Raw genomic sequence first — 14,536 nt, forward strand, 5'->3', positions numbered from 1 at the left:
CCAGGGAGAAAAGCAAGTAGCCGCCCTACGCTCTGAAACAGTGAAACTTATCAGTATATTACTGTCAAGATTTACAGCGGCAAACGGTTAAAAAAGGGGAAGCTTAATAAATGCAAATTGAAATGACATAACAATACTGTCTCGTCTTGCCCAAGTAATATTATAAAGTTGCAGTTTCGAGTTTAGTTACTGAAAATGGTGATGGCCAATGAGATGAGAACAGAAAACATGCAAGGCAAGATGGGAAAACACAATGATGCAGTACAAGATACGGGGACGTTTCTTCCGAAAACTCAAACGCCTGTGGGCTCCCTATGTATCTGCCGTATTTGTTTAGGTCTGTTTTGTAGTTGAGGGTTTTGTGTGGTTCAATGGTTGAGATTGATTGGATGGTTGGATGACGTTATGGGGAAGTGGATCCGTTTAGTCACAAATCCATTTATCTTCCAAAGAAAAAAACAGGAAATTTATGAAGGGACAAAAACAGAAGCTGCTTCACAGAACTGGGAAACTGGTATTTGTTGCTTCTTGTGTCAGCAGTCATACCTCCATTGCGTCATTGTGGATGTAAGCAAAAGGGGAAAAGATAAAATTTGACGAGTAAATTGAGTCTAGCTGCCTCTTAAGAGTTGCTTGAGTGGTTATGAAGAACTTCATGACATGAATGAGGCTCCTTCATTTGAAGAGTAAACTTTTGTCATAAGATTTCACTTTTTTAACTTGATAAGAGAATAATTTTATTGTTGAATTTAATTTTACCACTTGATTCATTCATTAAGGGAAAAAATATCTTTCATTCTCTGCCAATCAACAAGATGGTAATTTTTATTTTCTTGCCAACATCCTAATCTAATGTACTTACAGGGATGATTATGGGGCAATCAATCATTAATAAATGTGAAGGAATAGAGAAACACAACTTAGTCAAGGAGCTGATCAGAAGGGAAATGACCAAATATATCAGGACATGAATTCCAATTTGATTTCTCTCTGGCTTCCCAATACCCACCCAGATACCGATAACTGCCACTTACTTTATCCTTGGCAAACCATCTTGGTTTCCAGCCACTCTCTTGCATTTTTCTAGCCTGTATCCCACACCAAATACCCATTCATTACCATCATAAAACAATCTTTTGTGTGTGTGTGTGTGTCGCGTGCACATGCAAAAGTGCATGCCTGTTACAAGTGACAGACAGACTACATGTTAACACAAAATTTACCTGCCGCTGTCGCTTCTCTAGCCGTAACTTCTCAGAATTTGCCATTTCGTACTCCCCATTTTCCAAATGCCTTTGGTCAGATCTGAGCCTTGAATCTGTTGGTGGCAGTTTCTCCTTTGCATAAGAATAAAAACACAAATCAAACAAAGAATTCTGTCGAGAATGCACATGTAAAAGGAGTAAATTTGGTTTATCCCTTACTTTCTCTCTTGGAATTCAATTATTCAGTATGTGTATCAGACTATATGATGAAATATTATAGAATCATATGACATGCCAAATAATCACCTTTAGACCAGGGGTGAGCTCATTCAATGTGATGGCAAAACGTGTGAAGTTATATCTAGTGGGAAATTTAGGAGGAGCACTCCGCTTCCAAAGTAGATGAGCATCCGATAAAGATTCAAGTCCTTTTCCTTTCCCTGAAAAGTCTCCGATCACATAATGCATGCTCTCATCCCACTTTCCAAATAGGGTTGCCATTGTTTTCCCATTCCTATCTTGAACTATACCATGCACCTGAAAAAAAAAAAATAAAGCATCGTATCATATTATCCAAACTACAATCACATACTACTAACAATATTTTAGGACACAAATATATAGATGACATCTGAAGAGAGAACCTGGTGAGGATTGCGGTCAATGATAGACTGCTCCTTGAATTTCAGCTTGCATGAATACTCATAATTTCCCTCCACACGCATTGTTCCATAGTGATCACAATACAACTTTCCCAATATGAGATTATATATTGATGTGGTAACCTGGCGGAGAAAAAATCAATTTCTAACTAGACCTTATTAAGAGAATGAATGTTATTTGGATTAGTTAGAATCATACCTTACTCCATCGAAAGACTTCTCCATCATCAAATTCTAAAGTTAGGACACCAACAGGGTCAAGCTGAATTGAGCGACCCCAAAATTTGCTCTTCAAATTGCTATCTCCCCAAAATTTCCAACCAGTACCCTCACAATGACAGGCAACAATCATGGGGTGATGACTGACCTGACGCCAAAATAAAATGAGATTAGCTGCTCAACATGTTAAAATCGTAAAAAATTTGGCATAGAATTTACATTAACAATATGGTCAAACTATAAGGGTGAACACCTAAAATGAAGGGGTGCACTGAAATTTTCCCATTAGCAAATGGTCAAATGCATATCATAATCATAAAAAATTCACACATATTTAGACATTTATATGCCTGATTTACTCCTACAAAGTTTATCTGAATATAGTCAACCTGGTTCAGTTGCAACTGAACCAAATGAAACCAGCTAAATATGTGTTGACTTTAAAGAAGACTTTGCAGGAGTTATGTAACAGCACTCATAAGAATTAAAATATTGTCTACTTGCATAGATGAATGAAGTCATTGACAGAAGAAACTGTGACTATATAATTTGAATTATAGGCATGGAAACAAACCTTCTCTGAGAAAAAACGGAGACCTTTATCTGGATAGTCAGCTTCATATGTTTCGCCTAACAGTGGATTAAAAGGTTTACATATTCTTCCTTCAGTTGAAGCATAACCAGATACAGCAAAGGCGGCCACATTTAATATCCTCATTAGTTTATTACCCTGTGAAATTTCAAGGGATAGCCAAAAAGCTTGTGATACAAGTAAACACTAAACAGCAGTAAAAAGGAACAAAGTAAAAATGTTATTCATATACTTACCCTTTTCCCCCATTCATATGCTCGGTCAAGAAGATATGAATACTCCAATTCTTCAAAACACTTTTGTAGAGAAGAAAGGGGCTCATTAAAGTAAACAGGAAGACAAATTTTTGTCAGGTCCTTGCCAATGTTATCCTTAATCATTGACCAAAGGCTGACACCCTTCTCTTTTTCAATCGCATCAGGGAGTTTCTTGCGTCTCTTAATACAAGGATAGTTAGTTCCAACTGATCTGATGGATGGATCAATGTCATCTTCAGATTCATCGATATGAAGCCCTTCCCCATCTGAAGAGAAAGATGAAGTCCAAAAATCAGACCCATTACTTTTGAAGGAACTTGACGACAAAAAGTCACGAGTATCAAAGAAAGTAGTTTCATCTTCATCTGTTTCTTCCTCTGCTGCATCAACTCTTTCATTATCATCATCAGATTCAGTTGGACTACCTTCTGACAAGAGGAAAATGAAAACCCAAGAATAAATATGTAGTTTTGAAAAGGAAAAAGTAGAAATGATACTACAGGTCTAATATGTCTCAATATCTGAAAACGTCTTATAGGATTTTCAGAAAATGCCATAAATAATTAGCCATTATAAAATAACACATTCTAGACAAAGACCAACTCTAAATATTAATTTTTGCATCAACTGAGATGCAGCACATCTTACTGTAATGTAATAATATCACCTGATTGTAACCTTGAATAAAAGAATTTACTTTACACAACTTACCACTGAATTTGTCTTGCCTGAATCTAGAGGAAGCACCTGGATCACTCAACTGTCTTTGGCTCTCATCAACAACTGTATTCTCCAGGTCAACCTTTTCTGTCTACAAAATACAATTTAAAGAATGTTTTAGCATAACAAGGAAAAAATTTAGAAATAAAATCCAGAAGTTATTCAAGATTTTAATTAATTGTGATTTTACATACAATTAGTGATTACCAGCTCGAGCCCAAGCAAACTGTATGCATGACTTAAGGTGTAAAAGCAAAATCAAGAACCTTAAGTATTATAAGGCACAGCATAAGCTTTGCATCTATTAACTACACTATTTGTAGCAAATTTATTTATTTATTTTTAAATTGATACCACATCATAGCAAAAAAAAGATTATATGATGATGATATATATGGCAAGACTTGGGTGGTGGCCACCAATTAAGTCAAGGCACTTATATCTACAATAAAACTATGTGTACCCACTTTGGGTACACAAATGTATACACATTTATATGTGTTATCATGTGATTGGATGATTTTGAATTAAGAATAAAATAATAACCAATCATATAATGACACATATGAGTGTGTATATATTTGTGTACACAAAATGGGTACACATAGTATTGCTCCTTATATCTAACCTCATGGAAGAGCTGACGGCAAAAACTGAAGATAGAGGAACATTTTATCGATTATAGTTAGAGACAGTCAAATTCAGCAACTCTCGCTCAGCAACATTTAAGATATACATACGATACTAAAAGTCACCTCATCTCAATAAATCCTTCCATTTGAAGATTATGAAGATTGCATAAGATGTACAACATAATGCATGATACTGCTTTTTTTTTCCTTTCTAAAACAAACCAACTTAAGCATCCTATTACCAAATGACTATGGTCGAGAAAACAATTTAGCAGGAAATAATAAACACACACTTGCTAAGTGCAAGAGTACTCCCCAGCCTTCATTTAGCAAAAATATGGCAAAGCATCCATCCTTCGCTACATATACCCGATTAGCAGGAAAACAAACTTATTATTGTGATATTCAAACACTAATAAATATGTTTAGCTACATTATCCTTTAATACTACTCTGCAGATGCATATTTCTCAAACTAATATAAAATTAACAAATAACTCCATAAATTAAATCTGTAAGTAAACCAAAATCACATTTCCAAAATCCTAATAATTGAAAATAGAAAATTCTTCCATAAAGGTAATCAAATTTCTCAAGTTATATACATCTATGGTCACTCTAAATATCTTGTGAGGATACTATACACACAAGTAAATGCACTCATGAAAATTGTATGTCAGAATCTACATTGCTACCATAATTGCTTACTTTGTGATTCATTATTTTTGAAGAATGATTAACGAAATTTGCTGCAACAATAAAACTCTAACGCAGAAATCCCAGGTCAAGTGCCCAGCCTTGATAAAACCATTATAACTGCTGCACCATCACTTTTCCTCAACTGGCAGTGATCCCAGCACCTAGAGCTGCACCTGCCCCTTATCACCATCACTGTCATTATGACCACCACTACCACAACACACCACTCTTATCAACCAACCCTAATGCAATTAATTTCTGATGCCTCATATGAACGCAATGATCTCCTCTCATATCAACAATATCTTAATCTTGAACAAATTTGGGTCAGCTACATGGGTCCTTTCATCAATAGAGCCGCCCTTTTCACTGAAATTTCTTGTATGACACACAAATATCAATTTTCTTTTGATGCCTCTACGTGTCATTTTCTTTGACTTTTTTTTCTCTCTGGCCCCTTCTGTAAAAGTTAGGATAGTCGAATAACACAGCACCGCTTTGTGAGGTCCATATAGAACTTGAGATATCGATAACAGTCAGCATTGTTAAAGACACCAATTCCTACCACTCCACTAATGTTAGAGTACTTCAATCATTAGACACTCATACACCACCACAGAAAATAATAGAATTAGACGCAGATGTCAGGTACTATCAAATCAAATCTTGTATAATGGACACAAAAATTGTAAGAATCATCAGTTACATAAATTTTGATCACAATTATTGTAGGACTAAAATACCTTCGGTTCTAAATAACATTACATTGACTCTTTTCCAAAGTTGCATAAATAATCTCACAAAAGATCCCCAATAGAAGATGTTGCACAAAATCGTAAGCCATAGAAATTCTCAATAAACACAGAAGGAAAAAAAATAATAATGAGATATATATTGCAAGAATAAAAATTGAAATTGTGTTAAATTACTAAAAAAATTAAAATATAATCTGTCAACTGGCCTTTGAACTCAGTGATCAGACATGAACTCTAAGACTCGATACATCCATACAAAACCTATATCTCTTTCCGTACTTCTACTTCAATACTCAGAAAAGAAGAAAAAAAAAAAAAGAAAAAAAGCAGAACTACACCACATACATCATATGAAAGCGTTGAATCGATCCACATAACTCCAACACACAGAATCATATAAACACCAACAGACTAGATTTGAAACTAAACACACCCAATTTCATTCGGGCACAATTTGTAAAATTAAAAAAAAAAAATCATTTGGCAATACTAGTATTTGAAGCAGTAGAAGAATTCTTAATCCGGGTTCTAGTTTTCATTACATGTACCTCCAGATGCCTCAGGGTGTCCATCAGTAACCACTGCTTCTGCTTCAGCAACAGCAACTGATTCTGCAACATGGCGAACTCGTCGTTCATAATCTTTTCGCACTCTTGTATTACTTCTTCTCTCACTCCCTCCTCTAACAACCGTTGTCTCAATTTCTCGGTAGACAGGGGAATTTTCTCAGATGGAGCCATCAGCTCACTGTTCGACATTCTCGGAAACATTTCTTTGACCGCTTGCAATGCCTCTATCCATGCCGATCGGTCCTCCCGCATTTCAGCCCTTAAGTGCAGTCGTTTTGTGCCTGTAAATATTGAAAATCTCTTGTCGTCCGATTTGCTCTCGCGGATTGACGACACCTGTCAAGCAATAAAACCGAAATGAATTTTAAATATTTTAAAAACAATACCGTTTGAAACAATTTTTTTAATAAAAATAATAAAAATCGAAAGACCTTGAGATGGATTTCGCCGAACGGTTTGCGGTGAAGGTGGTGCTGATGAGTTTCGTACTTATTGCACCGCCGGTGGATTCTTCGCATGGACTCTTCGCCGATAATTTTGCAACCTTTCTCCGTCTCTTGACTCACGACGATCTTATCACGTCCGTGGATCTTGTAATACGACAAAACACCGTCCTGTAATACGAACCATCTCGGCCTCCATCCTTTCCCGTAATTCACCCACTTGTACAGCACTCCGGCTATTCCGTTCCCGACTAAGTCGTTTATCTTCACGTCAACCGGTTGTTCCACCCTCTGACTCAGCCGCTGATTCGATTCCGTCCAATTGGCACTCCCACCGTTGTGATTGTTGCTATAATGGTGGTTGACTTGGGCCGTAATGGATCGGGCCGACTGCTCGAACCGGGTTGAAGACGTCGTGGACATAGTCGTAGAAGGAGGAGGCATGGTAGGGAGATGACCAGTGAAGTTTTTATAAGAAGCGTGGTTGTTATCGGACACGGTGGAGACGCAACAAAACGGATGCATATCCAATTAGAATCTAAACAATAACCAGATCGCCAGATTTGGCACTGCTGACATGGCGGGGAAACATGGCGGCCGAAATAATTCCGAAACTCATGCTATTTTTCCTTTGACAAGAGATTGCGTGAGAATATCGGATTCGGTTTGGGTAAATTGAATGAAGTTCAATATATGGTGACAGAAAATTTCTTATTCTATTTACCGGTTAGAAATTGTTTAATCCTCGAGAATTTCGGGAAATGAATAAAGAGATGGAGAAATTTGAATGTCCGGTGAGTTTCTCCCCGGTGAACAAAACTCGGCAACAGTTTGAACAAAGACGAAGGAGAAATGAATTAATGCGATGGATTAAATATGACAGTTGGAACGGTGACTCATATATATACACGATTTTCTTCGAGTCTGCGTTCCCCTGTGGAACGGTGTACGAGAGGCGGCCAAGTGGTATTGTGACACGTGGAGAATATTTTAAAGATTTGGGAAAATGATTCTCGGGAATGGGCATTTTTGGGCACTTTGAACTCTTCTGCGTTGGATTAAAGTGGTCCACGGATTAACGTGGTCCCTTTTAGTATGTAATCATTTCTCCTTCTTCGATTAGATATCCCAAGTTGAAACAACTCCCCGAAATTTTTGTGCGATTAGACATTACTCCCTTTTTAACCTTTTACTAAGCCTAGAATAAAAATAGTAATATTTTTGGTTAAAATCCTGGGATGTCTTCGAATCAACGGCTGGAATTGGATGCTTTTTTGGACGGAATTAACGAGTAGAAAAGAATAGAAAGGCGTCACAAGTAATAAAAGAACAAAAATAGAGGCATATGGAGGGGTCTGATATTAACAATGTCACCATTTCCTTGTTGGTGCGCCATATATTTTAATCCAACAATACTATAGAGTAGACTGTGCACCAATAAGACGCACATAAAATTAAACTTAAGAAATGTCACACATAAAGTTGTCGTATAATTTTAAAGTGGAGATAGAAGTCTTTTCATTCAAGACATCGATAATGACATAATTTTAATGATTTAATTTTTGAATATATTTCATATTATCATTGTATTTCATCTCATGTCTATATATGAAAGTTATTATTATTTTTTCGTATAGTTGATGTAATTATCTAAAATATGAATAAAAATTTTAGATTCTTTGTTACATTAGAAATATTTCATTATTATATACAAATGTAACTATACATAATTATATATCAAAGATAAGAGGAGATTTAAGATACAAAAACTATAGACGTATTATCTTAAACTGTGGGTCAAACCACGTTAAAAATATATTATTTTCTTGATTTGCATGAAGTTATATACTTACCACCATCACTTCCACTTGTGCCCTATATAGTTGATATAGACTTTACTAATTTCAACCATCATTAACATTTCCTTTTGTAAGGTTTAGTCTTGTGTGTTTTTTGTTGGTGTACAAATTTTCATACCAAATTAAGTGTAATCCTATGCAAGAAAGAGGATCGAGACAATAAAATAAGACGCTCTATGACATGGTTAGATTTATTATTCAAAAACATATGTTTATATTTATGTTATTGATATGATTTAACAATGTAAAAAAAAAAAAAGCCTATTAGTACTATTACGTATAATAGATTATAAGGTTCATTTCACCTATATACAGTCCTTAATTTATATCAAGAAAAAAAAGATAAGGTTATATGTAATTATATTGTTGAATATGTTTAATATAATAAGGAATATATACTTATATTCCAAGTTTTTATCTGACTAAAATAAGATAATTATATTATCCCGATTTGATATACAACGATTTACTTTTCCAAAATGGTTCAGAATGAAATAAGAATGTGTTTCAGTGACTAATAGAAAATTATATTGTTAAAGTTTAAGAAACAATGGGACGAAGAAAATATGTCAAGTTATGATCTTTCTGTTTTTTCTAAGTGAAAATATTTTGTTCACGCTTTGGTTTAATCTATTGTTTCTTTAGAGTGGAAGTTTTATACTTACACTTTATTTCAACCCATAAGTGTATAATACAACTGATCGCTAATAATATAACTTATCGTTTATTTAATATCATTTTCATGAGTTTGATTAAGTAAAAATTTGTATATATATATATATTAATGTAAAAGCTTTCACATGATATTTAAAGTTTTTTTTTTATTCAATGTAAATATAAATTAATTCCATATCATAAAAAACTATAGTTTAATTTTATATAATTAGAATGAAAGAGTATCCTACTAAGGCTGTCAGTCTATTCAAATGTTGTTGAACCTATAAAATTCTTTATCTTTCCACACGTTTCACCAATGGAACAAGGAAAGAAGAAAAAACCAAATTTTCTTATGGTATATCCAACCTAATTTATTCCTTGTCCTGTGCTCTACGAGAATACTATGCAACTTAAAGAATTTTAAAATCTCTTAACTTGTTTCAAATATTAAAAAGATTATTTTTATAATTTATTCTTTATTATTGGTATTATTTTGTACAGTTTATCAGAAAATAAAATATTTCAATAATACTTTATTATCAATGATGTTATAAGTAAGTAATGTGACAGATAATATACAAGTTTAGGATTTACAATCTCAAACAAGATCGGTTCAGGATCGTGAGAGTATTTTTTATCATATAGAAAAGGTTGTTGCATAAAATATGCTTTTAAGTGATTATCCCATAAATCTTATATCTATCTATATAAAGAAGAAATTATGTAACCAAGGGGATGCTTATTTGTTCAAATGGTGCTTCAAACTTGGAACGGGCATGAAGAAATTAACGATTTTTTTTTTTATCTTTTGAGTTATTTTGTTGAATTGGTCGCTCAAGACCTTTGGTCTCTATCCGGATCTAATAAAAAAATGTTCTACTTTAGGTATTAAAATATTATTAAGATAATTTTAATTTTATTATAATTATTTTATTATTAATTTTTTAGGACAAAAATAACCTTATTTTCAATTAAAATAACAAATAACATGAAAAATATTTTAAAATAATTATATTAATGTTATTTAAGTCAAATAATATTTTAGTAGTATTTTATTATATATAATCAAATACAATAATTATTTATACTTATCTATTTTTATTAAATATAGTAATAATTCATATATAATAATCTTCTAAGTAATATATCATAATATTTTATTTTTAATAATTAAATATTATCTAAACCAAACGCATATTTAATATTATTATATGAATATGATGCATCTGTTTATTCTCAATGAATGAATAATAAAACAAAGCTACTAATTTTCAATAGAATAATACTATATGTATTTATTTAAAATATATAATTATATTTATATATTTATATATATTATCATATAATTAAATATTATTTTATTTTTAATTTAAAATTATTTTTAATTTATATACTAAAATTAAGACACATAGATTTGTTGATTTTAATATCCCTCTCATAGTTAGATTACCTGCTCTTATAATTTTCTAGTGATGGAAAATTAATTTTTAATTTAAGGGACGTGACTTCAATTTTAAAATTAATTAACATCGTAAATACAGCTATTAATTAATCATAAACCATTAAGCCCTTGCACTTGATTGGTGAAACAACACGATTTCGGTGCGCGGGAGTCAACGAGGGAAAATTCACGACAAAATTATTAATTTAGATTAAGCCATTTTTAAGTTTGAAAAAAACTAATAAAATTAATTTTTTTTTAATTTTTAAATCAAATCAAACTATAATTTTTATATACATATGTATTTTAGTTCAAACATATTTTACACCTTTGATATAAATTTTATTAAATAAAAATTTAATTATTTTTAATAATACATATTATAATTTTTATGCCAACATATAAAATATATTAAAAATATAATAATACCGAAGATTTTTAGGAAATATTTAAGAGATTGTATAGTGTAATTATAATCCAACACTATAAAGATACATCAAATGAGCATTAAATATAAAAAATGAAAAATAAAAATTGATAAATTTAAAAAAAATTACAAATATATGCATCCGTATTTTTTGTTTCCCTTTTTAAAACATAAACATGGTAGCAAAACACGAAATAAAATTTATTTATAATTAATAACATATTAATCAAAATTTAATATGAAAACTATGTCACTACTTACAAAGAATTATTTTTAAGTTTATAAAACCCATAAGTTAAAAAAATTTAATATAAATTAATTAAAACGATATCGTTTTGATTAATATTCATTAAAATGATATTGTTTTAGTATCGAACAGAATTTAAAATTTGATTTAAGCTTGAATTCAACTTTTCTTAAATAAGTAGAGTTTTTACACTTTTAAAGTTAGTTTAAACTCGAGTTCGATTTATTTCAAATCTAGTCCTAATTTTTCTACAAACTATATTAACAAATACTTTGTTTTGCTTTTTCACAATTACAAATATATGAATTATGTAGACAACAAGGTATATTCATAATTCTTATCATAATTTTTAGTGGGATGAGCTTGAGATAATATTACCATTATTAAAATTTAAAAAACTTTAAAATGTTAAAAATGTGATTAATAACACATCCTTAAATTAATTTAGTATGATTTTAATTTAAAATATAAAATAATTTATTTAATTAAAGATTTTGTCAAATTATATATTTGTAAAAATATTTTAAATCGAGTTAAATTATACTATTCACACCCTTAAAGCCAAGATTATAGATACATGAAAGTGGAGAGGGAAAACTACGGTTAAATTCGAGTCGAGCTGAGCTTGGGCTCGGCTCGATTTATTTATGGGCGGCTCGAGTTCGGTTTGAGCTCGATTCAGCTCAGTTCAAGTTTGGCTCGTTTTCGATTCGGTTCGGTTCGACTCATTTTTCATTATCAAAACGATATTATTTTTAATATATATGGATCAAAACGACGTCATTTTATATAAAAAATTTAAAAAAAAAATCTACTGAATTAATCCGAACCAGTTCGAGCTCGGTTTAAACTTGATCGAGCCAAGCAAAGTCTGACTCATTTCGGACTCGAATCCAACCCTAGGGAAAACTATAGTCTATGAAAACGACCAATCATTGATATATGAAAAAACGTGACAAGTCAAGTTCTCAAGAGGATCACTAGTGAAACCCTATATCTAAAAGCTCGTTTACTCCGTGGTGGTCAGATCTTGGGTGGGAATGGGGGTATGCTTAGTAGGTATGGAAAACTGTAGACGCGCTGCAAGCAAACTGCCACTGTAGATAGAATTTATTCGAGCTAACATTGCTGACGCAATGACACATCTAGGTGCCTGACTGTTTCTTGCGTACAGTGTTCGATGCATAACCTTTAAAAGTCTATTCGAGACAGCAGCACCATATGTCACACGCTGATGGTTGGCTTGGGCTGTTAATCTGTGCAGCACTTAGCGACGCCCTTGCAGCTAAGTCGGCCATAAACGTGTTTACTGTGCTGCGACGACCCTGTGCGGTGCCCGCAAAAATTTGCCCGTGACATACAGCTCACGCTCACGTACATTTAAATACAATTTTTTTTTTTATTTTGAATAAAAAAATGAACATTAACAATGATCATCATGATTGTAATTTCATTTAATTTAAATATAAATTATTGTTTTATTTTTTATTAATAATATAATAACAAAAATATTTATTTTATTTAATATAAACTTTAATTATTAGTAAGTATATCTTTAGTTTTATGAAAATTATAATAATATCCCTATTAAAAATGGAAATTTACTGGATCAATTTATCCTATAGACTGTGACAGCATTAGCATGAGACCTTTTCGACCATCCTCTTTGGGCTTTTAGGAAGACGGTTGAGCGAAGAGAGATTTGGAAGGTGAAACTTTATGCAATCAACCATACGGTGGAGATGGAGATGGCTTCGCAAATGGGTATAAGGAACCTTTGGGTGGAGTCTGACTCATTATATGCAGTCAAGATGGATGATTAACTCCTAATGCAGGCCCCGTAAGCTTGAAATATGTTGCTGAGCTTCCACTGAAAATGCAAGTGCCTTACAGTTTTTTTGGGTCACTCATTGTTGGAGGGAATTTATTATTATTATTATTTTTTTTTTCCCTTTCTGTATTCCTTCACCTGCCATCATCTTCAATTTTTCACCACCAACAGCCAACCATCATGTTTCTCTTTTCATCATCTTCACTTCTCGGTCAATCGTCTTTCTTATTAATGAGTTTTACATTAACATCATTGATCGCCATTCTTCTCACGTCTTCTTTATTATTATTATTTTAATTTTAATTTTTACGAAAATCTTCTAATAACCTTAAATTTATATTTGTTTGAATTGAAAAAAAAAAAGAGAGGGCAAGAAAAAGAAAAGATATATTGATATTTACTAAAAAGAAATGATTCGAGAGGAGAAAGGGAAATACATGATAATAAAAATGAGTGGAAGAAAGAATAAGAAGGGAAATACATAGCCGTGCTCATTTTTAAACTATCCACTCAACCCATGTGCAAGGGATCTATCTAGTTGCTAACAATGTTGTATAGCATGTATGGTTAACCACTAATTTTGTATTATTTCATGAGTTTGATGTAGTAAGACTTTCCGGCTTGTAACACATGTTTTAATTTACAAAATTGCCTTGTAATACTGTTTCAAACCCACAATTAAGATGGCTTTGCCCCATCCAATCAATATTATAGAAGTCAAAGGAAATATAATATTATAGAAAGTACTTCAGCAATAATAATAATAATAATAATAATGTTTTTACCCGACTTTTTTATATAAAAGGTGTAAAGTATATTCGCTTCCTCGAGGATCTTTCAATTCTGCTTACATATGTCCGAGGAGTAGCATAATAAAAGCATATGGAATCTCCATCTCCACCGCTAGAAGATCCGAAAATCCGACAATAGTATTGCGCCCAACTAAGCAAATTTTTTAATCCTACTCAAAATATCAAATGATTTTAAATCCAAATAATAACTAGTGATTCGTTAAATACGTAATTATTTATATATACAAATTATATATATAATTTTATTTAACAAGAAAAACATTTTCAATATTCTTACTTTCGTCGTGTATTATTATTATAATATTAGTTATATTAATAAAATTATATATATTTATTTTGTAAATATAAATAAATTTATATTTAATATATATTAAAGTATAATTAAATAATTTTAAATTAAAATAAAATAATATCTAATAATATAATATATATATATCTACCTATTTATATATTTAAAATAAATATATATAATATTACTTTAATTATATAATACTAAATTCATGAGGAGCT

The 14,536-nt window shown here is 31.7% G+C and overlaps 1 protein-coding gene across 6 annotated transcripts; it reads right to left on the bottom strand.

Annotated features, from left to right (window-relative positions):
- Nucleotides 1-774: 774 nt before the first annotated feature.
- LOC123229100 (oxysterol-binding protein-related protein 1C-like) lies at nt 775-7,630 on the bottom strand. Of its 6 annotated transcripts, none has more exons than XM_044654682.1 (10): nt 6,741-7,630; nt 6,289-6,645; nt 3,647-3,746; nt 2,915-3,360; nt 2,661-2,816; nt 2,067-2,234; nt 1,850-1,990; nt 1,512-1,742; nt 1,224-1,337; nt 775-1,088 (listed from the first exon to the last, which is right to left on the bottom strand). In XM_044654682.1, the coding sequence occupies exons 1-10, from the start codon at nt 7,275-7,277 to the stop codon at nt 921-923; spliced, it is 2,418 nt and encodes an 805-aa protein (XP_044510617.1). In that variant the 5' UTR covers nt 7,278-7,630; the 3' UTR covers nt 775-920. The 6 variants fall into 6 exon arrangements, with proteins under 6 accessions (XP_044510617.1, XP_044510616.1, XP_044510615.1 ...); XM_044654681.1 differs by having other exon boundaries at nt 2,915-3,363; XM_044654680.1 differs by having other exon boundaries at nt 6,283-6,645.
- Nucleotides 7,631-14,536: the final 6,906 nt, after the last annotated feature.

Source organism: Mangifera indica, chromosome 11 (genome assembly GCF_011075055.1).
Source record: "Mangifera indica cultivar Alphonso chromosome 11, CATAS_Mindica_2.1, whole genome shotgun sequence".
In the NCBI taxonomy this organism is placed as follows: Eukaryota; Viridiplantae; Streptophyta; class Magnoliopsida; order Sapindales; family Anacardiaceae; genus Mangifera; species Mangifera indica.